Here is a 27667-nt window from a genome sequence, read left to right on the forward strand (position 1 = left end):
TGTATGTTGATCTTGTATCCTGCTACTTTGCTGAATTGGTCAACTATGTCCAATAGTTTTCTTGCTGAGTCTTTAGGGTTTTCTAAGTATACTATCATTTCAAATTTTGTTGGGCTGACATAATGCTTTTTGATGGGGCCAAAAGATTACAATCATATTTTGTTTTCTTTTTTTAAAGCCCAGTAACTAATAGAAAACACAAAATTCCATGTGAGCTAATTAAATTTGGATCACGGGTTTTAGATAAAGCTGAATTTTTATCATATTTTTCCTTCCCCTCATTAGACTCCTCACTCACTGAACACCTCAACCACTCTGAGCTTTATTTTTCTCCTCTCTAAACAGTAGACCTCCTGCCTTTTCCCCAGGCTGGCAATTGGAAAGATTAAATAAAATGGGAGGGTGTGAGAACACTCTGAGAAAGTGGTGTTGTCAGGAGCCACTCCAGCCCCTAGCAGCTTCACGTGACACAGTAGAAACTGTCCTGGGGCACTTTCCAGGCTGCAGTCTTTATATAAAGCGATCATTAGGTTTTTCCCTCATGGAGCTGCAGTGTGGGTTTGAACTGTCACCCTTTTGGTTACCAGCCAAGTGTTGAACCAGTGTGCCACTTTTGCTGTTTATTGTCACCGCACGGCCCTTTGTTATCCAGTGGTGCTGCGTGTCACGAATTTCTGCTTTAACAGTAACAGCATCTTCATGCAATGAAAAAGCAAGAGGCTGGAATCCTTGATAATAAATTGGAATTAAGAGGTAGAAAGGAAGGGGAAGAAAGGGCGCCAGTCATCCTTTGAGCCAGGCATTGATGTCTCAGGACTATTTGAGAACTGAGGTGGGGAAGATTAGGAAGTCTGTGATTGTCAGCATCTCCTGGAAACATGCTAAAATAACAGATTCTCACATCAGCCTAGACTGAATTAGGGCCCAACTGGGAGAGTGTTTGGCAAAAATAAAAATTTAAACCAGGCCTGAGGGCCACAGATTAAAATCACCCACCTTGGGCTTGGTAACATAACATTCTGTCTACTAGGCCAACGTAGCTCTATACATACATACATACATATATATGATTTTTTTATCACATATATAGCTCAATGTCAAAGTCATTGGCTGTCAAGTCAGAATGACTCATAACTGAGCCTCTAGTGGGTTTTCAGAGGCAGTAAATCAGAGGGGAGATGGCCCAACTGTATTCTATGGATTCAAACCATCAAAGAGACCTGACTTCAACTCACAGCACAGCTTTCTGCCAGCTGTGTGCCACAGCTAGCTAAATGAATGGATAGATGCATACAAACCCAGGCAGACAGACAGCTATATAGAGAGAGTCATGTGGGGTTGTTTTTTCCAATAAAGTTATATGTCTTTGTTATTAACATCTTTAAAACACTTGTATGTGGCAGGACCCTGTCACAATATGCAGCCATTTACTGTGAAGTCCAGTGCAGGGGCCAGAGGGCTCTTTCATTCGGAAACCAACTGTGATACAGACGTGTCACCTCATAGATTAGATGTCACATTGCCCTGATGTGCTGCAGAAGTAACCACTGAAGAGAGACTTGACTTCCCAGCCTGATAGAAACTGGCAGGAAGCCTGAGATTGTGGCTCTGGGAAAACCTGCAGCCTTGGACCTGAACTCAGTCCCGTCCCGTGCTGATGCCACACAGCAGGTCCGGGAAATGAACAGCAACACCCTGAGGCACAGAGTCCTGGGAGCAGTCACCATCTGAGACCAAAAGGGCAGCTTTATCTGTTCCAGAACAAAGCTTAGCAGACAGAAAAGGGCAGGAAACAAACCCAAATAGGGGCCCGTGAGGAGAGTGCCGTCACTCTGAGGGAATGGCAGTTAATGTTACGAAGCAAAATGTGTCCAAATCATTGAATGGGAAATAATTTGCAGTGTAAACCTTACCCATACCACAGTACAAAGAAACACTAGAAAATACAAGTAATTGAAATGAAGGGGGGTGGGGGGAAATCATTACCTGTGGAGTGTGTGAGAAGCTTTGCCTGCTGAGAAGTTTGTAACATGGATTTTTGTCCCCTCCGGCTCCAGATGGAAGACTTTCAGATCTATGAGAAGTACTGTCAGAACAAGCCCCGCTCCGAGAGTCTCTGGAGACAGTGCTCAGACTGCCCATTTTTTCAGGTATGTTTCGGAGCCCCTTCTTTGGCATAGAATTTAATGGGTGAGGTGGCCTTATTTTTTTAAAATTACTTTTAATGAAAGTTTCCAGAGACTTAGGGTTTCCAGTCATTCATTGTTGCACTTTTCTCCATGCCCATCTCTTCCCTCCCCTCCCCCAATTCACTCTTCTTGAAAAGTAAAAGAAAAACTCTTTCATTGTTATGCAACCCTCCCCGCAATTCTACTCCTTTTAAAGAAAAACTATTGGGCATGGTCTAAACCAAGAGTTGTTTCTTTGGTTACAGGAATGCCAGAAGAAATTGGACCACAAGCTGAGCCTGGATTCTTACTTGCTGAAGCCTGTTCAGAGAATAACTAAGTATCAGTTATTACTCAAGGTGAGAGCCCCCATGGAGGAGTCACGTGTATGTCAATCATCTCAGCTGAAATGACAAGGCTCTTCACAGCCCAGCCTCGCCCTGTCACCTCCAGTTCATCAGATGCCCTTCACCCCCCAGGGCTCTGTGACAGTCACTTCCTGGGCCCTGCCCCCAGGCTTCCCCTCATCCTGGAACCCCCATCCAGACTTGCTGCACGTGCCACCCTACCAAGCCACTTTCTTCCTGTGCCTCTTTTCAGCCTTCATGGACTGTTGTGGTGTTAACTGTGTCCAGTCAGCCCACTGCTCATGGTGACCGATACAATGGCACGAAATGCTGCCTGATCTTGTGCTGTCCCCGTGATGACCACTGTAGTCCATAGGGTCTTCATGAGGTGGTTTTCAGAGGTGGATTTGGCAGGCTTTTCTTCCTAGTCCATTTTGGTCTACAAGCTCTGCTGAAAGCTGTTCAGCGTTATAACAACATGCAAACTTCCATTGACAGGCTTGAATGGGGCTCCTCCACAGAAGGTGGGAATTCTATCACCAGACGACCAGGGAGCCTTCTTATGGGCCAACTAGCCGTTGTTAAGGAACCAAAGAGAAACAGATCAATTATAACAGAACTCCCAGTGTTCATGGAACACACATTCCAATGAATTTCCAGTCTCTCCATACTGTAATGACGTGCTTGTTCATCAGCCTTCCCCTTGTGTTCCTAGAATCCCCTCACCCTCCCAGTGTCCCCTCACCCAGTGCCCCCTCGCCCTCCCAGTGTCCCCTCATGCCCCCAGTGTCCTCTCACGCCCCCAGTGCCCCCTCACCCTCCCGGTGTCCCCTCATCCTCCCAGTGCCCCCTCACTCTCCCAGTGTGAGGTACTCAAGGACAGGCCCTGTAGCCTCTTGTATGTTTTCTGTCACCAGCAAAGACAACCCGATCATCCCCGACCGACTAAGTGACTGAATGGATGTGCAGATAGGTACACGTAACAACATTTATTTCCACGGTGTTACAATTGAAAGAGAAAAGCTGTTAGTTCCCAGGAAGAAAGGAAAATGATGAACCCTAGGCATGATCAGTGTGTAAATTTATTGCCCAAGATCCTCTAGAAGCTGGCAGGAAACAGCATTTTCCCTCTGGCAAGGATCTGAATTACACGTGGTTTTCTACTTCAGGAGAGCGGGCACGCTCCTGCACATCGGCTAAACATGTCAGTATGTTTGACTCCTTTGGCCAAGTTGCTACTGTTACAGTTGGTGCTATTATTTGCCATCAAGTCAGAACCAACTTGTAGCGGCCCTTCCAGCAGTTTTTGGAGGCTGTAAATTGCATGTGAGGAGATTACCCATCTTTCTCCCACAGAGCAGCTGGTGGATTCAAACTGCATGCCTTTGGGTTGGCAATGCAGCTCCTTACCACTAGGCCACCAGAGCCCCCTGTTGGTATGGAGTGGAGGAAACTTCCGGAACTACTTCAAAGACCTGATGGGCTTGCCCAGACAGGCTGCCCATGTTAGAGGAGGGTGGACTGAGTGTGTGTCATTGTGCCAGGGTGGCAGTGCTGCTCCTCCCGGGCGACAAATGCCTTAGAAGCCGCACTCTGTATGAGAAGGACGCATCTTTGGGACCTAGCAAAGATCTGCATTTCTCAGAACACTCTTGGCTACTTTTACATCAGGACATAAGAATGCAAAGAGTTATACAGCGAGCGGTAGGGTTTTAGTGCCAGATGAGCAGCAGTGTTTTCAGTGACAGATGTGGAAACGTGGCCAACTTCTCTCCTCGCCAGGAAATGCTGAAATACAGCAAGAACTGTGAAGGGGCTGAGGACCTGCAGGAGGCCCTGAGTTCCATCCTGGGGATCCTCAAGGCCGTCAATGATTCCATGCACCTGATCGCCATTACAGGCTATGACGTGAGTGACGGCCCCCCTGGGAGCCTGGTGGAGGGTGGGGAAGGGGCCTGGGGTACGGCTTGAGGACAGTCCCTGCTGCACTTAGGAAGAGACAACACTCATTCTTACCCAGATGTCTCAAGACTGCAGAATCTGCCAAGTACTGCTGGGTGGCGATGTTAGGTGCCATCAAGTCGACTAGAACTCACGGAGACTCTCTAAACAGATGTGAACCTTGCCCCGTCCTCACCATCTCTCACATGTTAAAGTCCATGGTTATAATAGTTGTGTCTCAATCCATCTTACGGGGATCCTCCTCTCTGACCATCCACCTTTCCAGCATGTCGTCTTTTACCCAAGGACTGCCCCCTGTCCCTGATAACATGCCCACAGTATGAAGTTTCACCGTCCATGTCTCTAAGAGGCACTCTTGCTGTGCTTCCTCCATTCCTTGATTTGTTCTTTTGCTGGGTTGAGCCTTCTAAAGAGCACCCACACTGGGGACCACTGAGCTGTAGTTCAGAGCTGTCTCCTTAAACTTTTTCTAGGTATTTGCCTCGCCTGGCATCTTGTTGAAATGCAGATTCTGCTTCAGTAGGTCTGTGCTTGGACCTAAGATTAGCAGACTCCCAGTTAATGCTGATGCTGCAGTCTGCAGACCACGCTGAGGACAGCACACGGATAGGGAGCATCAAAGGGCGTGCACCCTTGATGTTAACCCCAGTAAAGTCGGAACCGCAAAACTACCTTTTAGCTCTGAGACGGTATTGAAACCATCTCGTTTCTTTTCTTCAAAATGAGGTGTCAGACGGAAATAAATGTGACAGTCTGTTTCTTCAGTGACTCTTGCCCATTGATTTTATAAAGGTCAAACTTATTGCCATCAAGTCAGAACTGGTGAGAGCTGACTCTCCCATGGGTTTCTAAGGCTCTAGGTTGCCCATCTTTCTCCCTCGGAGCTGCTTGGGGTTCTGAACTGCCAGAGAGGCGTGGCCTTTGGGCTGGTAGTGTAACTCACTCTGGACTGTGCCACCAGGGGTTTGGGGTTTTGTACGTGTGATTAAAAGTGGTAATAAATTCCCTTCTTCCCCCTTCTTGCTTTTACTGTTTGCTCACTGTGCGTCTCCCCCAGCACTCACTCTCCGTGTTAAATAGAGCCTTTGTGATTGCATCTGCTCCAGGGGAACCTGAGCGACCTGGGCAAGCTGCTGATGCAGGGGTCATTCAGCGTCTGGACCGATCATAAGAAGGGCCATGCCAAGGTGAAGGACTTGGCCAGGTTCAAGCCGATGCAGCGCCACCTGTTCCTCCACGAGAAGGCTGTGCTGTTCTGCAAGAAGAGGGAGGAGAACGGGGAGGGCTACGAGAAGGCCCCTTCCTACAGCTACAAGCAGTCCTTGAACGTACGTACAGCGCCTGCTGTCAGCAACTGAGTGCTTTGTGTAAGAGCCTAAGAGGAAAGTGTCTGGCATTGTGCTTCATTCTTGGTTAGAATGAACACCTTGACCATGGACTCTTAAACTTCTGATGTATGGATCTAGAAATCCACAGGGTGTAGGCATTCTTAACCCCCTGTCCCAAAAAAATATGTCTATCATTTAACTTGGGCATCGACCTTTGAAAGATAAAGTGGGTGCCTTGATCATGCTTACTGATGTCTGTTCTCTAACGTTGTTTTTTTCCAGATGACTGCAGTTGGCATAACAGAGAATGTGAAAGGGGACAGTAAGAAGTTTGAAATCTGGTATAACGCCAGAGAAGAAGTTTATATCATACAGGTAGGGGCCACTTATTTTTGTTACTCAGTCAAAATGTTAAGGTATGGGTTGAATTTCTAAAGGCTTAGCAATGAAATGCTTCTAATAAGAACTGGAATTTAGAATATTCAAAGTTTTTATCAGCCATTTTTCATGTGAAAGTCCTGCCCTGGGCCATCTATAATGTGAGCTTGACTCAGGACAAAACAGGGAAGAGAGGTGAGGAATACAAATGAGGGGTGCTTTATGTATATTGTTTGAACCAGAGGAGAGTGCCCATCTTTTTCCCAAGGAGCAGCTGCTGGGTTTGAACTGCATACCTTTGAGTTGACAGCCGGCTCATCAGCACTAGGCCACCAGAGCTCCCTTATGTATATTGTGAAGAGAGTCCAAACCACAGACTCTACCAACTTGTATGCCTTGAACACGTGATAGCGCTCACTAACCTTAGTCCATGTTTAGCACACATTGATCTGGTTCTCTTAATAGGAAAGTGTATTCCTGGACCCTGCATATGTTCTTTTGCTTGATGAGGGTGAGAAGTTTACATTTATTTCAGGAACAAGGGTCTTTGACAGATTCCATAGCTTAACTACATAGTTCTGTCAGTGGCAGGAGTAAACTAAATGCTCTGTCCACAGCTGGACTGTATGTGGTGGCTGTGCCTCTTCTAGCTGCCATTTTAAATTCTAAATGGCTTGCCGGTGTGACTCTCAGGTTATTTGCCATCCCTGACAGGAGGGGCTTGGTAGAGTCTGGGCCCCTGCACACTGCAGTCCCATCCCAGCTGAAGGGCCCCACAGAAATAAGAGGAAGATGTGGCCTTGGCTCAGGCCCTATCTTCCACCTCGAGCCAAAAGCGCTTAAATAAGTAACAGAAGAGCTGCTGGGGACCAAATCAGGGGCTTTTCTGCCTTTCTGTAGAGCTCAGTATTCACAGATGCAGTGTCTTCAGTGACTTCCTTAGAAGCTACCAGACTGAAACACCACAATTTATTTCTTAAAAGATATTTCCTTGTTTACTGGTATTTCTTTTGGGGGGATAGGCACCAACTCCTGAGATTAAAGCAGCATGGGTAAACGAAATCCGGAAAGTATTGACCAGCCAGCTGCAGGCTTGCAGAGGTAAGGACATTCTTGGCAATTCTTTTCCTTAACCTTAGCTCCAGGTATATTGTTACTTTCATCAAAAGCAACTGCAAAATTCTTAACTAAGATATTTTGGCATTTAAAAGTAAGGATGTTAAATGTGAATTCTTACCTCATGGATCAATGGTTTGTTCATTTCCCTCATTGCAGAAGCCAGTCAACATAGAGCATTGGAGCAGTCCCAGAGTTTGCCTCTGCCCGTACCATCAAACACAAGGTGAGGGGTAACATCCAGTGTGGAAGTCAGCATGTGGAGAAGATGGGAAGTAGGCTTTCTGTGTGTCCCAGTGTTCACTGCAGCACTGTTCACAATGGCCAAAGGTGGAACCAGCCAAAGTCCTATTAACATATTAATAGATAAACAAAATGCAGAATATACATACAATGGAATAGTATTCGTCCATAAAGGAACTCTGGTGGCCTCGTGGGCAACTAGACACACTGCCAGCTCAAAAGCAGGCAGTTCAAATCCACCAGTTGCTACTTGGAGAAAGTTGGATAATCTCTGGTCGCTTCTGAAAACTCACTGGAGGATCATCTATGAGTCAGTTCCAAATTGACAGCAATGAGTTGAGTTTTGTTGAGAAAGAGAAATGAATTCTGGTTCATGCAACCATACTGAGTGTGCCTTAAAACATGCTGTATGAAATAGCTCTGATGGCAAATAACAAATACTATATGATCTGACATATATGGAATATCAAGGATGAACAGCTGTGTAGTTATAGGTGTTTCTTTGTAGCTACGAGGAGGTAGGAGGTGGGAATTTTTGTATTAAAGGGCATTTATAACCTGGGGTGCTAGAAACAGTTCAGAATACAGCAGTGATGGTTGCACAGAATGGTGAAAGTAATTAATATCCCTTTCAATAATCAATTTGTACCCTTGAAAAATGGTTACAATGAAAGATGTGTTGCTCTATGTCTTTTACCTGAGAGGAAAATACTGTCTTCAGGACTGAATGAGAAATCAGGGAGAGTTATTTACCTGGCAATATATTTCTTTCTTTTCTTTTTTTGCATTCTAATCATTAGCCCCACCAGAGGAAACACAAAAACCAGTAAAAAGTTGGAGGAAAGAAAAACTGACTCTCTGAGCCTTGAAGGATATGGAGGCTCAACGGCACTGCCAAAGCCCCCAGAAAAGGGCAAAGGTGGGTGTCTGTGGTACCTGAACCTCACACGTACATAGAGGTGTCTACTGCATGTTCGTTTACTAGAGCCCCATGTGTCTGGGACAGACACAGCTGTCTTCTGCTGGAAATGCACAGCTTCTTCTTAACACAAAATGGCATTTGTAAAGAGTTCACAATTCTCTCCTTTCCCTGGCCCACCTTAAAGCCCTTGAGTCCTGCCGAAGAAGTCATTGTGCAGCCAGTGAACGCAGCACCCATTAGGCTCTGCATCCACAGTTCTAGAAACCTGTTTGAGTCCAGAAGTCAGACCTCCAGTGGGGACCTGCATTCTGACCTGAGCACCTGCTGGGCCCTCTTCCCCAGCCCAGCTGTCTCCTGTGCTAGGGCGATGTCTGTGCCCTACATTTTCTGTCTCTCTTCCTTTGTAGATGACACAGTCACTAGCTCTACCTCAGAAAGTTCTGCGCTTTCCAAAAAGCGCTTTACCCTGCAGGGCTTTGCTAACCTCAAAGGTCAGAAAGGTAAAAAGGCGCCCACTGTCCTCTGGAAGTCCACCCTTCACTGTGTACTGGTCCTGTGTCTGTGTACATCCATGTGGGGATCATTCATGGGGATGGTCTCCCGAGGAATCATTAGCTTCCTTCATCACTCAAGTCAAGCTCATTTAAGTCCATTTTTTTCCACTGAATCACTTGACTGACTTATGCCCATGTCAGTCTGTGTTTGGCTAAACACAGAACCAAGGTGATCCTTTAGGGGCAGGCCCTTCCCTGGAAAAGTGCAGCTGAGCTTTCTAAATGAAACTTTGCTCAGAAACTGGAGTTGTCATGTGCTTTTTTGATCCAGCTCCTCCACTCTTCCTCCCCCACCTCCCACCGTCTTGCTTTTTTCCTGTTACCTGCACTGCCTTAACCTTGCAGTCGTAACGACTCCTTTCTGCCACTGAACTGAAGTACTGGTTTCAGACATGCTTATAGGTGTGCTTGCTGGTGACCAGAGCTACTAAAGGATCCCTTTGGAGCAAGATCTCGAAAAGCTGGATTCACTTTGAGCGGGATGAGCTGAAACAGTTTGCACAGCAAGCTCTAAAGTTTCCAGTATGTCTGCTTTGACCTCGCCCTCCAGATGCTAAAAGCCAGTGTCTTCCAAGTTTCTTTTGATTAGTCCAAACACTGGCCCTGGGAGTCTTTGCCCTCCAATTTGTAAAATACTGCTGACTTAGCCTCAAAGAAGAAATAGAGAGGAAAGAAGGAGGAAGGATGGGTAAAATGGCCAAGGAGGAGGATGGAAGGGAGAGGGAAACAGGAAAGGAGGAATAACAGAAAGAAATTAAATATGCATTCTGGCTACCTGCTTAGCCAAAGCAAAGCAAAATGATGATACCATTTATCACAGTCACCTCATAAATCAGCCTCCTGTCCTGGTCACCCCCTCCCTTCACCTGAGACCCCTGGGCAGTTCAGTTTGGGTCACTGAATGCTCCTCTTTGAGTCAGTGGAAATGAACCCTTGAGTCTGTGTCTCATTCCTGCATGAACTCTCAGATGCTCACATGGCGCTCTTCCCCCTTCACGTGTGTTTCCTCACTCTGTCTCTCTTCTGTTCTATTTTTCCCTCCTCCTCCTTCTGCAGCTTCTCCTACCAGTCCTGACAAAAAAGCTAAGCGACATGAAGTAAAGAGCGACCCAACTCCTTTTGGTTTGAGAGGTAGAGTGATTCAACCTTCTGAACGTGGACTGACCATCTAATCCATTTTACCATGAAGTTAGGAACACTCCTTGCTTTGTCCTTTATCCGTGGTCTAAAATGTAAATCTTCCCTGGCCAGAAGCAGATTTCTTGGTTTTTTCCAAGGCGTGACACTCTGGCTGTAATTACAATGATGGTGTTTATATGTATCCGTGTAATTTCTCCAGCCAAACCCTCCCAGCTCCTAGAGAACTGCTCCTTGGCCACAAGTGAGTGGCTTCAGGTAACAGAATGTTGCTGTTGTCACCTGGTCAGCAGTGCTTTGGTTGGGTTTTACTCCTCAGCAGTTGTTCACAGACCCCCAGAGCAGAGGGACCCCCATCATCTCCCACTTAAAGCAGAAGCATCGTTTTGGACACATAAACTAGAAGGGAATCCAACTCCTCCTTTTTCTTAATATCTGTAATTTATTGTACTTTGTTCAGAATATAAAGAACAGACCATTCAGAAAGTCAGTACATTCTACCTGTACAATTCAGTGATCATATTCTTTGAGTTTTGCAATCAAAATTGTTCCTCGCCCATTATCAAATCCACTGCCCATTCAGTTGCTGTGATCAATTTGATCCTAGATGTTAAAGGGGTCTAATATCTAAAGCAAACTTTATTAGTTAAGCTAAACTCTTCTTTGGTTTTAAGAGGCTTACCCCTCATTTTATAGAGAAGACAGCCTAACTCATACAACTAGATAACATCCACATGGCTGCTATATCCAGGACCTTCTTATTCCTTGTCCATCTCATTTTCAAAGACTGTAGCCTTTGTAGGAAACCCAACGGCTTCTCTGGCCTCAGTTGAAGGTAATCAAGTTCACAGAGAAAAAGTCACTCTGAACCTTCTCAAATTCCCCAAACAACTAAAATGAGATAAAAAGAAAAATTGTCAACCTACTGAACGAGTGTCCCCTTAATCCCTACCTCCTTGCCCTAAGACCACCTGCACTATCAGAGGGCACTCAATCCCCAGGATTCAGACAGGAAGCCCTCTCTCTACTATTTGGCACAAAATCACAGGGGCAAGGAACTTGTCAGCTGTTCTAGTCCTTCACAATGATTAAGACACTTGACTCTCTGCTGCTGACAACCCAGGTACTTGAGAAAAAAGAAAATGAAAACAAAGAAAAAGAAAACAAAAGTTGTTTGGTCTCCTAGGAAGGCATACTTTTGCTTAATAAACATTGTCTACTTTGGTCTGGAAACACTCAAGGCACGTTCCTTGGTGCCGTTTCCTTTGTGTTGGAAGCTGGTGGTGGTTAATGTGAGCCTTGGAGCCAAACTTAGCTGTGGATCAGGTATTCATTCTCCCATTTTTTTCAGCCAAGTGATTCCACCTCTCCAAGTGACCATTTCCTCATCTGTAAGATGAAGTCATAATACATAATAATATGATCCTGCTGGGTCAAAATGATTGAGTTTCCTTATCACCATCATTCTTTTCAGCCTTTGACGGCTGATGAACCACAGGCCCTTGTGGCTGGTGCAAACGCAGCTGCCACGTAAGCATCTGCCTCTCAAAAAGCTTTATCAAGCCATTTGCTTTACTCCACTGGCAATGTAAAAAAATATTTGAAAAAAAAAAAACAACAAAACAGTAGAGGTGGCCCTATTCACAAGTCCTCTTGTCGTCCCCTCACAGCATAAATAGGTAAAGTGTAATGTTTATAGTTGTTCAACTTCCAGTTGTTCAACTTCCTGATATTGTTGTTGTTCCCTGATCACCACCTGATGCATAATTAGATTTCAGCGTTAACCTGCGATTACTGCAGTCTCACAACTACCTAACACTGATACAGAAAAGTCATGCAGAGGCCCCACGTACAGGCCAGACCTTGTTCTTAAAAGCAGAAGTTTTCCTATAAAGCTTTTTTGAGATGGCAGTGTTGCCTTCTCTAGGCACAGAAACTTCGCAAATACAGAAGTCTTTCTTTCTGAACATTGCCCTCAATTTGGGTTCCATTTTGCCCAGAAACCTATTATGAATGCTTCATGACAGCCAGTGTGGTGGCTTGGCTCAGGGAGAAGATCCTTCTAGAATCCACCCGAGCATCTCATCCCTTACTGACTGGTAGGCGGCCAGGCCTGAAAGCCCCCATGTGACTCTCTCCCAGGGCTGCCACTGAGCTGCCTATATTTCAGATGTACTCAGAGCATTGTCATTGTGCCCCAATAGGGTGATTTCTAGCTCGTAATCTGACACTCTCAAATTCTTGCACAGATGCAAGCCTGGTAGTGCCACTGAGCAGGGCCAAGTGGCTCAGCACTTCTCACCTGGCCCCGGCAGCCCCGCCCCAGGAAGGTAAAGCCTGGCAGCTCTCGCTGCCTGCTGGAGCCTGCTGTGTGCAAGGAAGCCCGAGTCTGCTGTGCAGGGGGTCTGCTGTGCAGGGGGTGCTGGCCTGAGGCAGGCGCTCTGGGCTCCCAATGGAGTCCGCCCACAAGCCCTGCCTATGCTAGGTCTCTTGGCTCTGCTGGCTGATGGGGAACTCACTGCCTCCAGCTCCCTTTCCCATCTACTTAAGACGAAAGCTGGCTTCCTAACTCCTCCCTAAAGCATGCTTTCACTGCCAACCTTCACAATGACTGACCGTTGGGAGCAGGCATGCTCAGTCAGTTCACCTTTGGACAAACTCCTCACCTTAAAAGGTAACATTTATCCACCTGTTGTTCTTCCTTGACACACCTCTTCTCAGGGACTAGCATGCTGCCAGCTGCTTCACAGATGGTTTGGAGTTGGATGTGCCAAAGCCCCGCTCTTGATTAGCAATAATATGCTTATTTCCCTGATGTGCTTGTTTCTTGGTGAAAATACCACTTAGTATCATGCAGATGACTGTACCTTAATACCCTGGGAGTTTAACTTGGGTATGTCATTTTATTCCTGGCATTTATTATACTTACTGCTTATGAAGTCATCATCTCCCATCTCCCCACAACTTGCTTGAAATCTCCCTCCTAAAATGGGAACTTCAGTTGGGCATACAATGCAGTATTAACACTAGTTATGGAAAGTCTTTTTTTTTAAAAGGCTAAAAGAAATAGCCCTCTTTGCTGGCTTAGTGTACATGTTTATATGAGGGCTGCCTCTGAATCCAGGTTGAGTTCCTGTCCATGTAACCTGAGACCTATCTTCTAACAAGTGTGTGCCTCCGTGTGCCCATCTGTAAAATGAGCATCGTGTTCCTGCCTACCTCAGAGGTGACTGAGGAGACTAAATGACTTCACAGGTGTCAGCGCGTAGACCTGTGCTGGTGCCGATGTGCTCTCCATAACGGCTCCTTATTGTTATTGTTGTAACCCATCTTTCCTAACCCAGTCTAATGGCTGTGAAAATTATAGACATTTGTTGAAAATGCCTTCTCTTGGCGTATTTACGTTAGGGCTCCAACATAGGTAGGGTGACAGGCGTTTGGCATTATTCGTCACTCAGAGTTTCTGTATTTCCTCAGAAACTAGTAGGAAGATAATCAGAGTTTTGTTTTCCTTTATCTAGGAAGAGACAAGCTTTTATGTGACTCCTGGATGTGCTGTGATAAACACAGCTACCGAGGAAGGGCTGCGAGTTGAGTGTCTTCCACAGAATTGCCTTAGTGGATCCTAGCAAATGCTCTTAAGTCCTAATGCCCTAAGCTTGTTGTCACAGTTGAAGGGAAGTGTGTCAAGTGCTTGGGAAGTGTAAAATAGTGTCCTACACAGCTCTTGGTAAAGTCCCGGGAAAATGACAGGCTGTAATTGGGGACCTGTAGTTACATTTCAAGGAGGGGTCACATAGGCCTGGCCTGGCGCAGGCTGCAGGTGTGGGTGGGTGCCACCATCCGTGAGACCAGTCATCACTCGGCCTATTCCTTTCTTAGGTTGGAGCAAAACTTCTCATTCTCTGGAGGCCTCTGAAGACAATGACGGCTGGTCAAGTGCGGAGGAGCCGATAAATTCATCCGACGGAGAGGAAGAAGGCGGAGCAGGTCCCAAGAAACTGGTAATGTTGGCCTTTCTGGATTTGGTGCACATGTGTGTGTGGAGCCTCTGACTTTAATCACCACTTTCCACAGTGCCCACACTTCAGAGACGACACCACCCTTCAGAGATGTATTGTGCTCATTTGACTCATTCTAGCTTGCGCAGGGCTTCTGGTGGTTGACAGGAGCTGTCAGCTTGTCTGTGACTCAGGCCAATCCAAATCACCGCCCACTCCTGTGCCATCTGCATGGTTATTGGAATGCTCAAGTCCCGCGTTGTGGCCACTGTGTGTTCTCAGAGCCTTCCTCTCAGCAGACTCATCCGCCAGCCCTGGGCTGGGCAATATTTCATTGTGCTTTATAAGGTTTTCACTGACTCATTTTGCAGAGGTAGATGCAGGTCTGTCTTCCTAGCCTGTCTGACTTGAGAAGCACCACTGAAGACCATAGGTGGCGCTGCTGGTACTTGAAATACTGGTGGCATATCTTCCAGCATCACAGCAACATGAAAGGCCACGGCGGTATGACAGTTTGACAGATGAGTGCTGTTGCTACGTACAGTTAACTACAACTCATAGAAATCCTATGAACAACAGATCAAAACCTAGCCCTGTCCTGTACCATCCTCACAATCCCACCACACTGAAGCCCATTGTTGCAGAACCTTGGCTGTAAGGTGCAAAAACCCACTGGAGAGTCAGCTCTGGGTTTGTTACAACTTGACAGCAAAACCACCACCAAATACTAACATATGTTATTATATACCATCAAGTCAGAGTCGACCCATAGCTGACCCTCCAGTGGGTTTTTAGAGGCAATAAATCGCATGGGAGGTAATTGCCCATCTTTTTCCATCAGAGAAACAGGTAGATTCGAATCATGTGCTTTTGAATTGTCAGTGCAGCTCCTTACCACAGGCCACCAGAGCTCACACAGTGATTGGGGTCACGTATGTAAGAAATTATGAGAAGGGCACAGGAGAGGACAGAGTTCAGATCTGTTGTTCATAGGATCACTGTGAGTCATACTCAACAGCACCTAACAACAAACTAACTACAAGTAGACTGTCTTCATTTGAAAAGGGACAGGTCATACGTTTATTGTTCATACCATCAAGTTGGAACTGACTCATAGTGACCCTCTAGCAGGTTTTCAGGGGCTTCCAGTCACAGGAGAGGAGACTGCCCATCGTTCTCCCACAGAGCAGCAAGTGATTCAGCCTGCGTGCTTTAGAGTTGCCTGTGAAACTTCCTACCACTAGACCTCCAGAGCTCCAGCCTTTCAGTAGATAGCATGTTCTTACCGAACTTTTTAGAAGCTATAACTCCATCTCTGTCTCGTTTTTAAGAAAAAGGGAATTCTCTTAAGTATAGATTTGCATTCCAAACAATATTATCTGTTAATGGCAAAGAATAACTATTTCCAAATAAATTAACCCGTGTCAGGATTGTACCATCAGACACTTTTGGTATATTCCATGCCTGCTCTGATCTATTACCAGAAATACAGCAGCAAACAAAAAGTCTCGGATTCTGGAGGAGAGAGATAAATAAGAAGCAGGCAAACCTGTAGACATGCTCAGCATGATAAATGCCATGGAGAAAAGTCAAGCTGTGTAAGGAGATGGGGATGGAAGGGGCCTTGTTTTACACAGGGTAACAGAAGTTGCTTCTGAACTTTTGAGAAACCTGGAGGAAATGAACTGCTGTCTCACCTGTGCACAGCTCAAGGGAAGCATTCTAGGGGAGGAACAGTGGTAAGCAGTCTTGGATCGAGCAGATTGTGAAGGGTCAGGAGGGGAAGGATGAGGTCAAAAAGAAGCCATATTTGTGGCAGGATTGGGACTCGATGTTGGGAAACTGACTGGGAGGTTTAAAGCAGTTATAACACTGTCTGGTCACTCAGACTTATGTGTGGAGAAAAAGGTTATAGAGGACAGAAACCAAACAGACATCAATACTAAAAAGTTATTTCCTCCCCCCCCACCCCCCGGCATAATTCTGTTCATTGAAGGGTTTTCTGAAGTTGCCTTCTCTTTAAATATTGACAATAGGGCTCTAACATAGTAAGGTGATACTTGTTTTCAGGTAGTTATCACTCAGAGGGTTTCCCTATTTCCTCAGAAACCAGCAGGAAGACAATCAAATGGGCATTGCTTTCCTATTTCTGGAAAGAGATAGCACCTCGCTCCACTCCTGCAGGCACCATGAGGAAAGCACAGTCACCAGGGAAGGTCTGGGAGTGCCTTCCACTGGGCTAGCAGAAGGCAGCCAGTGTTTTGAAGTCCTTTCTCTCTAAGACTCTTTTCATAGTTGCATCAAATTGTGTTGGATTTTTATACTTTAAGAGGAGGCCAGGCAAGTGGTGATGGTGGCTTGACGCACCATGAAAGCAGTTCTGGATTCTGTATGTATTTCAGAGTTAGAGTCTCTTCATTTCTACTATAACATAAATACCATAGGTGGGTGACTTTATGAGCATAAATGTTACTCTCTCAGTTGGGTAGTGTTAAGGTGTCATTGGGTTACTCATAGAGGCCTTACATGGAACAGACTAAGACCCTGCTCAATCTTGTGCCCTTCTTAAAATCTCTACTATACATTAGTCCATTATTGCAGTTACTGTCTCATTCCATCTCTTTTGTTCACTGAAGTCACTAAAAATCAGAACACAGGGAAGTCTATTTTCACTGTCTTCTGTGGGGAAGGTCTTTGTCTCTTTCCAGCTGCTGTGCTCTGTTCTTAGTTTCCTTGGTGACCATGTGGTTTGTATTTTTCTCTTGTATTTTCACTCGTTTATTCACTGTGCTCTTTTGTGTCTCAAGAAATTGGTTGAAAATGCACCCTACACTAATAATGCCCCATTAACATAATGAAGAATGTTGTTAAGTACCGTCTAGTCAGAGCCTACCCATAGTTGACCCTCCAGCAGGTTTTCAGAGACAGTAAATCACACAAGAGGAAATGGCCCATCTTTCTCCCCCAGAAGAGCTGGTGGGTTTGAACTGCATCCCTCTGAGTTGGCAACACAACTTCTTACCACTAAGCCTTCAACTCTTCCTTTAACAAAGAATGGGCGCTCCTAAATGAGCTTACAGCGCCTGGTGTAAGGTTTAGGATCCACCACACGGACTTTGGGAACAAACCATTTAATCTATAATAGAACCTTAGGACTTTTTTGATGATGTGAGCGGAGGGAGCATTCATGGAGGTCTGGAAGAAAGGGGAAGTGTCAAGGATGACTTTACAGTTTCATATTTGTGCACTCATTTACTGAAGATTTATCTTGAGTTCACCATTCTATCCCAAAGGTGACACCACTGCCTAGCAGAGAATAGACAATTTGTTAACTGCTAACCACAATTGATGACAAATAGGTTCTGCTGCTGTTAAATTCACCCTGACATTTCAGTCATGCAAAATGTTGCTGCTTATTCAACAAAGTCAGTGTGAACCAGGAAAGCCTGGTGACCCAGGACAGCTTGTTTTCAAGTCCAGGTGGTGGCTGTGGGCTCCTGCCTTCATTGAGAGCCCTGCAGTTTAGGAAATGTGGCTGCCAGGGCTTTAAGGAGGGAGGGAGCTGGAGCAGCATTGCACCTGTCACTTATGCTCCCTTATCGTTTGGCCCAAAATGGTCACAGAGCCCCAGGTAACTACAAACCAAAACCCACTGTCATCTCCTCAGTTCCAACTGATAGCAACACTGTAGGAGAAAGCAGAACTTCTCTATCAGGTTTCTAAGTCTATAAATACTTAGATGCAACTTCCTGTAAGACTGCAGACTAGACAGAGCCTGTGGGCTGCAGATAACAGATCCAGATGATAATGCTGGAACCCAGAGTTTAAAAAGAAAAGATGAGGGAATACTTAAAACACTGACTAAAGGAAGAAACCGCAGAAAACATCTAATAAGATCATCAAAGGATTAGTGCAGGACACTCTGGTGGCCTAAGGGTAGAGTTGCCCAGCCATCACAAAGGGTCAAGGTTCGAATCTACCAGCTGCTTCACAGGACAAAAATAGGCAATTTTCTGATTTCCACCCTCTAAAAATCCTCTGAAAGGTCACCTATCAGTCAGTTGCAATTCCACAGCAGTGAGTTGCTGCTGTTGTGTATCTGAGTGGCACGGAAGGCAATGGTGGTGACAGTCTCTAGCCACACTTACATCCCCAGCAACTTTGCCCATCAGGCAAGGCTAAAGATCAGCTCTATCTGATCAACAAAAGACTGCAGCCAACACCAATGAGGTGATCCTTCAACTGTTAAGTAAACAGTAGACAACTGTACACATCCACCAGAAGACAGTCTGTGAAACACTAACACAGCACATTTAACACAGCTCAGCAGATATAGTAAAACAAAATAATACAAAGACAGCACCACCACAGTCACTTGTAGGCTTTAAACAAGTACAACCTTCCTCCCCCCAAAAATATAATTAAAACACAGATCCAGAAATGTCTCAAAAGAAGAACACAGGAAGACAAAACTCAAGATGAACTCATGAATCCAAACCAAATATATTAAGATTAAATTTCAAAATGAACTAAAACCTTGGTAGGACAAAAGAGTAGAATTAAAGAAACCAAATACAGACACAGTGAGATGGAGAATAAATCCATCAATAGCCATCTTGTAGAGGATCAGAAAAAAGGATGCAAAAGAATCACATGATACTAGTCTTAAAAATTTGGTGCTAAAAAAAAAATAATGGTGCTCATATTTATCACACATCTGGAGATGCACTAGGCACATTCTACATGCCCAAAAAGCACATGCAGCTGATGTTTACTGCATTGGCTCGCTCAGGTCTGTATTATTCTTAAAGCAGGTCTTGAGTTCAAACTACCTGTGGCTAATTAAATAGCATGTTAAATACTTAAATGAGAATCCATGCAAAGGACAATTATAGAGATTGAGATGAGATATTGTGACTTACTGCTAACTTATGGTACTTCCTGGGTCTGTTCAAAGAGGGTCTGTATACTCTGGTTAGTTATGCATGAGCTTTGGGAATGATTCCACTAAAACTTCCCTAGTGGTTGTTCTTTGCTCAGCACTAGACTTTCCCCTCAACGTGGGCAAACTGTAATCAGATCAACATAAGAGAACCTCCATACAGATTTCTGGAACTCTTTCTCTGTGTGGCTACCTCCTTTCCAGTACTGTATCATGTTCAATTCAGCAGCTTTGGTCTTCCAATTGGTGGTGTTAGCCTAAAACTTTTAGGCATTAGTTAACCTCTCTGGTCTCCAGCTACCTTAAATGCAGACACATGGGTCTTGCAAATCATCATCTGCTGAAGCAAAGACATAATAAAGAGTGCTTCTCACACTGGGCAGCAAGACTTGGACCATGCCAACTTGAAGCGAGTAAGGCTTGTGGTGACAAGACCCTGGTAGTGGAGAGACTGAGACATTGCTGTGGAGAAATGGTGGCAGAATATGACCTGAGACCTCTTGAATTTGTGCTGGCCACAGTTGGATTTTGATGTTCTTGCCTTTGATGATGGAAGGAAAAGCTGCTAGCTAAATTGAAACTGGAGCCTGGACTGAGGAGTTGTGCCTCAGAACTATTGGGTTAAAAACTGGACTGATTTTGGGTTATGTGATATTCTTTGCCTCCCCAACTCTCCAGCTTCCTTTCCTAATAAACGTCATTGTTGGTACAATAAAAGAAAAAAAAATCGTGTGAGATAATATCAAGAAGAATAAATTATGTGTGATTTGGACTCCAAAAGCACAGTGAAAGTGAAGATTTGCTGGAAGAAAACTTCTCAGCTATTTTTTAGAAGAAGAAAGTTTGCTTTCATGAATCTGAGTAAACCCCAAACAGGATAAGTTGAAAAGAAAAACACCAAGGCATATCATAATAAAAATGAAAGACAGAAAATACTGAAAGTTTGAGAAAGACAAAGAGTTACTTATAAAGGAGAACCTTCTAATTTTCAGTAGAAACCATTCAGACAAGATGACGATGGAATGGCATATACAAAACTCAGGGAGAGGAGGGGGAATGGTAACCAAGACTATTTCTTTACTCCGCAAAATTATGCCTCAAATATGATAGTGAAATTAAGAAATTTCCATAGAAACAAACTAAAGAAATTTATGAAAATCACTCTATATAAGAAATACTCAAGGGGGTCCTTAGGGCCAACAATAACAACAACTCAAAGTTAATCTGATTACATCATTCTGAAATTGACTCAGACAAAAAAATACATAAAGTTTAATAAACCTAGAACAACAAAATTAGGGAGACAGAGGTATTGGTCTCTAAATGAGGGCACCTATAATGCAAAAAGTAGAAATCAGGGAATGCCAGAAAGGTTTTTACTTGTGCTTCATTGATTATGCAAAGGTGTTTGACTTATGGATAACATTAAGAATGGGAGTACTAGAATGCTTTTAACTGTGCTCATGTGAGACCTATACGTAGATCAAGAAGAAATTGCCCATACAGGTTAAGGGAACATTGTATAGTTTAAATTTAGTAAACATGTATGTTAGGGTTTTATCCTTTCTCCATACATCATAAATGTCTATGCTGAGAAAATCATTAAGAAGGTGAACTCTATGAAAAAGAGTATCATATCAACATTGGAAGAAGACTCAACAATCTGCATTATTCAGATGACATAAACTTGCTGGAGAAGGTCAAGGACTACAGTCTTCACTATGGTTTCTATCTCAACATCAAAAAACCAAAAATCCTTACTACTTGACCAATAGGCAAAATCATAATAGATGGGGAAAAGATTGACGTTTTCAACAATTCCATTTTATTTGGATTCACAATCAACACCCTTGGTAATAGCAGTCAGGAAATCAAAAGATACGTTGCATTGGGGTGCATGTGTTTGCAAAGACAAGATTCAAAATGAAAATTATAGACCAATATTTAAAAAAAGATGTAAAAATTCTGAAAACAAAATTCTAATCAATATAATCCAACATCATATTTTTTTTTAAAAGTCACCAGCATGACCAAACAGGATTTATACTAGGTATGCAAGGATGGTTCAACTTTCGGAATACAATCCGTGTAATCCACTACATCAGTAAAACAAAGGAAAATAATAACAAAATCATCTAAATTGACTCAGAAAAAACATTTGACAAAATTTAGCACCCTTTCCTGATAAAAATATGCAACAAAATAGCAATATAAGGGAAATTCTTCAACATAATAAGAAGCATATGTACAAACCCAACAGCCAACATTATTCTCAATGGAGAGGAGTTGGAGGTTTTCCCTTTGCAATCAGGAACCAGACTGTTTATGGCACATAAAGGTTGCCCTTTATCACCACTCCTATTCAACATTGAAAAGGAGCTCTGGTAGCTTAGTGTTAAGAAATCACCCTGCCTATACAGGGAAATAGATTTCTGTGGCCATCTCACAGCTTTAGGTTTGCATAGATTATCTTAGACACAGAGCCTGAAGAACTCTCTGTCTTCTTTCCTCTAATTTTCTTACAAATTTCTATAATTTTTGTCACTAATTGTGATGTTCCCTATGTTTTGTCTAGTGTTCAGGTGCCTGCTCTCAGATCTCTGGTATAATAGTGATTGGTAAGAGTTTCTAAAGAAGGAAATCCTGTAAATAAAGTAGAGTGTTTCCTCAGCCTAGAGGAACAGCATAGAAAAAACCAAAACAAAACACTCTCCTTTTATCAAGTTTAAATTTCCCAACTGTTGCCCAATGGTACCCACTCTGTAATCTGGTTATTTCCTCTATTAACATAGAAATGCAAACAACTATGGGATGTCATCTCACTCCAGTAAGAGTAGCAAAATTTGACAGAATAGCAAACATCAAGTGCTGGCGGGGTTGCGGAAAAACTGGAACCCTTATTCACTGTTGGGAGTGTAAGGTGGTGCAACCGCTATGGAATGCTGTATGGTGCTTTCTCAAAGGGTTGCAAATGGAAATACCATTTGACCCAGTAATTCTTCTACTGGGAATATACCATAAAGAAACCATAACTGCCACCCAGGCAGATATATGCACATCTGTGTTTATTGCTGCTTTGTTCACAATAGCAGAGAGTTGGAAGCAACCCGGGTGCCCATCAACAAGTGGATGAATGGAGAAGCTGTGGTGTATTCACACAGTGGAATACTGTGCTGCATTGAAAAACAGGGAACATATACAGTATTGTTCAAAGTGGATGACCCTGGAGGACATTATGCTGAGTGAGGTGTCTCAGTCACAAAGGGACAAATATTGCATGGTGCCACTGTTGTGGAACAGGACTGACATTGGGGTTGGGGAGAGGTTGAGAAACATTGGATAAATTATGTATACTTCATTGAGATGGATGAGGGATAGAACAGTTTAAAAGTGATAGGGTAATATGGTTGTGACAAGAGTCCAGAGCGAGGGTTGCATGGTGGAGTGTGCTGGGTGATGAGGAGGAATTGTATACCAATGAAGGAATTTTTCTTTTACTTTTCAGGGAGAGGAGTGGGCTGGGTGTGGAGGGGTAGGTAGGGAGAACAAAAGCAGCAATGAATGAATGGAAATCCAACAATCTCTGTAAATGTTCATTAAAATTAATAAAATAAAATTTTTAAAAAACAACAACAAAAAAATCACCCTGCCAACTAAAGGTACATGGTTTGAAACCAGATGGATTCTCTGTGGGAGAAAAATGGGCAGTTAATTCCCACACAGTTTACTATCTCTGAAAACCTGCTGGAGTGCCAGCTAGGAGTGGGTTCTGACTTATGGTACACAACAGCTCAATATTGTATTGGAAGGCAAAACAAAACTACTGGATCTAATTGCTCAATTCAACAAAATGGCAAGGCATAAGATCAAGATACAAAAATCAGTCAAATTCTTTTACAGTAACAAACGTAACCCTGAAAGGAAAACAGGAAAAAATAATACCATTTGCAACAGTCACCCAAAACATGAAATATTTCAGGATTAAACCTAAGCAGAGATATGAAAGACTACAAAACACTAAGAAACACAAAGAGATCTTTATAAAATGCTAAAACATACAACATTCTATGCTCATGGATCGGAAGACTTAACATTGTGAGAATGTCAACACTACCAAAACCAACCTACAAATTCAGTGCAATCCCAATCCATATCCTATCATCATTTTTTAAAATGAGGTACTAGTATAAGACCACTTTTATAAAATGTTACCAAAAGGTTTATACTCAGAAGCAATATCGGAGGTTTGATAGGGATGAAGAGAGAGAGGGGAGTAGCAATAAACAGACAAACTGAGTCTATTTATTGGAAAGGTAACACACAACAGAGTTGATAAGATATTGTAAAAAAATCATTAAACGTCAACAGTAATTAATGTTATAAAACAAACCAACTCATTGTCGTCAAGTCAGAGCCAACTCGTAGTTGACGCACCAGCGGGTTTTCAGAAATGGTAAATCGCATGGAGGAGCTGCCATCTTTCTCCTGAGGAGCAGCTATGGATTCGAACCTCCTGCCTTTGCAGCACAACTCCTTACCCACTAAGCCACCAGAGCTCCCCTATAAAGCAAAAGGTTATGAATTACTGTATGACAAATCAATATTTGTAAATTTTCACTCAAATAAAAACTTTAAAATATAGATACACAGAAGCAAACAGACACCTCTTTCTCTATGGAGCAGGTTGGTGGGTTCAAACTCAGCCTTCTGGTTAGCAATACAATGCTTAACTGCAGTGCCACCAGAGATTCTCATACTGCTCAGTGGTATTTAGTTAGACATCCACCAGACCATATGAACTAATTTTGCCTTTAATCATCTCATTCACTTGATTTGCTAGGGAAATAATTTTTAATTCATCTCTACAATAGTTTGCTAGTAATGGTGGTCTAGTGTGTTTCCTGTTGTGTTGCTCAGCCGAAAGATTGGTGGTTCAAATCTACCAGCTGCTCCACAGGAAAAGATAGGCGATCTCCTCCAGGAAAGGTGCACAGGCCTGGAAACCTGGCAAAGGGTCGCTGTGAGTCAGAATCCACTCAGCAGGTTTGGTTTAGAGTTGGACTGGTCATTAGTATAACATCTTCACCTTCCATGTGAGATGCCCAGGATCAAGTGCCAGCCAGTGCACCTCATGCAAAAGCAACATCTGTCTTGTCTGTCAGTAGCTTGCATGAAAGACCTGAACATCTACTTCTGAAAATTAGCCATTGAAACCCTGATGCATCACAGTGATCCAGTCTGCACCTGGTCATGGGGATGACACAGGAGCGGGGTAACTTTTTTTTTTTTCATTGTGCATGAAGTCACCGCTGCTTTTGGATCTTCAGCCAAGAATCTCATTTATCCACTCAGATTGAGAGCTATGACCTCTGGAGGGAGCCGAAGTCCAGGCAGCTATCCACTGGGGAGAGAAAGATGTTAAAAACACAAGACAGAAGGATCAAATGCCGTGCAAATAGAAGGAAGACTCTTCGGGTGCTCAGGATAGCATTTCCTGAGGGTCCAGATCAAGTCTGAACATGTGAGAAGGAGCCAGCTGGCTGAAAGTACTGCAAAGAGACTTAAGAGCAGAGGGTGCCACAGAGGGCTAAAGGCCAAGTAGAACTTGGAGGTTACTTCCCATGTATACAGGGGTGAGGGAAGAGTGGCAAGCGCCTGTGCCTTCACATGTTGTCTCATAGCTGTCAGATTAGCCAATGAAGTCCCGTCTCCTCCTGTACTGGGCGAGCTCCAAGGGAACTTCCTTTTCTCCAGTTCTGTATCGTGAGAACTTATCCCACAGATAACACTTGTCATGTGCCAGGCATATAAAGCAAGGAGCAAAATGGATAAAAATATCTCATAGTGATATATGTCTATTTATATTTATACACTGGGAGCTCTGTTAACCTAGTAGTATTTACAATCCAAAGGTACAAGGTTCTGACCCACCAGATACTCCACAAGTACAGGCAGTCTCCTCCCATGTGATTTGCCACCTCTGAAAACTCACCAGAGGGTCAGCTATGACTCAATTCTAACTCAGTGGCATGTAAGGACAATCATATATTTAAATATATATATATATGTCTGTGTTTGTGGTGTTATGTGTCATCCAATCTGAACTGACTCATGGCTGACCCTCTAGTGGATTTTCAGAGTCTCTAAATTGCATAGAGGAAGACTTTTCTCCTATGGAACAGCTGATGGATTCGAACCATATACCTTTAGGTTAACAGCACAACTCCTTACCACTAAGCCACCAGGGTGTTGTGTGTGTGTGTGTGTGTGTGTGTGCGCGCATGTATGTATTATGTTAAAAGATAACGGCCAAGGGAAAGTATAAAGCAGGGAAGAGAAAGTAGAGCACAGTGGTTGCTGATTGAGAGGGAGCCAAAGAGGAAGGTCTCAGCAGAATGTGGTGCTTACAGACCCCAGAGGGGAAGAACATTCCAGGAAGACAAAATGAGCCATACAAAGGTCCTGGGATAGAGAAGCAGAGAGGGGGCAGAAAGATAACAGCTGTCTAGACCATAAAGGTCAAGGCCACTTAGCCTAGCAGACTACTGGAGATAGGCCCAAGGTGGAAGAAATATGGCTCTGACCCAAGGCTGTGGTGTTTTTGTGGTGAATTGCTTCATATCCATGGGGAAGGAGGACAATGAATAAGGAAGACCAGAGAAGAATGGATGCTTCTGTATTGTGGTGTTGGCAAAAATAGTGCCAGAAAAATGCACAAATATGTCTCAGAATAAGTACAGGCAGGATGCTGGTTAGAGGCAAGAACGTGAAGGTTTTCTCTCACATACTGTGGGTCTGTTCTCAGGAGGAAGCACTTCCTAGAGAATGACGTCAGGCTTGATAAAATAGTTGCTGCACAATAGAAAGATCCTTAAGGGGGTGGACTATTGACATTAGTGGTTGCAGCACGAATGGGCTGAAGCATAGCGACACTGCAGGGCTGGGTACTGTCACTCAGTGGGACACATGGTCACTAGGAGTCTAAACGGATCCAGTGGCACAGAGCCACAAATATTTAAAGGTAGTGTTCAAACGCAGCCAGCAGCACATAGAAGACTTGGCAGTCTGCTTCTATAAATATTAGAGCCTCCCATCAACAAATGAATGGATAGATAAGCTCTGGGATATTCACACAATGAAATACTATGCTGCATTGGAAAAATAAGGAACTCATGAAATAATATTCAAAATGGGTAACCCTGGAGGACATTATGCTGAGTGAAGTATCTCAGACACAAAAGGACAAATACTGCATAGGGCCTTTGTTGTAAAATGGGACTGACATCAGCGTTGAGGGGAGACTGAGAAAGATGGGATAAATTATGTATACTGCATTGAAACAGATGAGGGAGAGAACTGTTTAAAAGGGACATTTAATTAGGTATTATTGTCATGACAGGAATCCAGAATGAAAGCTGCACAGTGGAGTGGACTTGGGGGGAGGAATTGCATAACAATATAAGAATTTTTTTCTTTTTTTTTTTCACTTTTCAAAGAGAAGAGCGATTTGGGGGGGGCAGGGAGAAAAGTGCAACAATGAATGAATGGAAACCCTGAGTCTCTGTAAACTTTCCTTAAAATTAGTTTTAAAAAATGAAAAAAAAATTATAGCCCAAAAGGAAAACACAAAACAGATAAAAAATCCCCACGGCACAGTTCTGCTCTGCCACACAGGGGCCTGACTGCCTTGGCTACAGACTCACTTGCTGGCAGTGGGGTTTGTGTGGTTTAACAACTGAAGAAATTTCTGTAGATTCATTTATTAAAACAAAACATGGTCTTGCTGTGTAACCTTGTATCTTGCTAAACCCGGGAGACTTTCCCAGTCTAAAGTTAATAATCTCACCTGGAACTCCCCAGCTGGGCTATATGCTGATAAAGCACTGATTCTTCTCTTGTTGCGGCACAGAAGGGGTCCACACGGTGTGGTTGGGCCAGTTTGTGCACAGCGCGGTGTGCTGGTTTTCCTGCGGAGGGCTTTCGTTTTGTGAGCTGGCGTCCAAGGTGGCAGTAAGATTGTGCCTTCTCACGTGCCTCTCTCCCATCGTCTCCCATTTAGGTTCCCGGTAAATACACAGTCGTAGCCGATCAGGAAATTGGAGGCCCTGAGGCGCTCTCGGTGAAGAGCGGGGACGTGGTGGAGGTGATCCACGAGGGTGACGAGGGACTTTGGTAAGAGGGGCCCCCTCAATCCACTCACAGCTAGGACCTGGTGTATACCCGGGCTAGAGCCATTTGACACTCACACCCCTTCCAGGTATGTTAGGAACGTGACCAGCAGTAAGGAGGGGTGGGTGCTGGCCGGCAGCCTGTCGACACTCATCGGCAAATCCAAATCAGCTCAGTGCTTGAGCAGCTCAGGTAAGAGCCCACACACCACACCACCCTCGCTCAGACCCTCCTGGTCACAGCCCAGAGTCACTTGGAAATAAGGAAAAAACCGAAGCAGAAACAGTAAACACGGCAATCGAGTCAACTCACAGTAACCCCACGTGTCAGAGTAGGACTGTGCTCCCTAAGCTCTCAGTGGATAAAGTTTTGGAAGCCGATTGCCAGGCCTTTCTTCCAA

General features: G+C 44.0%; 1 protein-coding gene across 1 annotated transcript in view; it reads left to right on the forward strand.

Moving 5' to 3' along the window:
- The window catches only part of MCF2L (MCF.2 cell line derived transforming sequence-like), a 296792-nt gene extending 269518 nt beyond the window's left edge, over positions 1–27274 (forward strand). Inside the window, exons 19-28 of the mRNA XM_006883804.1 lie at positions 2058–2150; positions 2435–2527; positions 4298–4423; positions 5584–5805; positions 6088–6180; positions 7206–7284; positions 7459–7525; positions 8343–8461; positions 14038–14159; positions 27158–27274. Coding sequence (XP_006883866.1) covers positions 2058–2150; positions 2435–2527; positions 4298–4423; positions 5584–5805; positions 6088–6180; positions 7206–7284; positions 7459–7525; positions 8343–8461; positions 14038–14159; positions 27158–27274 — 1131 coding nt within the window. The remainder of the gene's footprint in view (positions 1–2057; positions 2151–2434; positions 2528–4297; positions 4424–5583; positions 5806–6087; positions 6181–7205; positions 7285–7458; positions 7526–8342; positions 8462–14037; positions 14160–27157) is intronic.
- Positions 27275–27667: the final 393 nt, after the last annotated feature.

Source organism: Elephantulus edwardii, unplaced genomic scaffold (genome assembly GCF_000299155.1).
Source record: "Elephantulus edwardii isolate Elephantulus edwardi_28Jun2011 unplaced genomic scaffold, EleEdw1.0 scaffold00030, whole genome shotgun sequence".
Classification (NCBI taxonomy): Eukaryota; Metazoa; Chordata; class Mammalia; order Macroscelidea; family Macroscelididae; genus Elephantulus; species Elephantulus edwardii.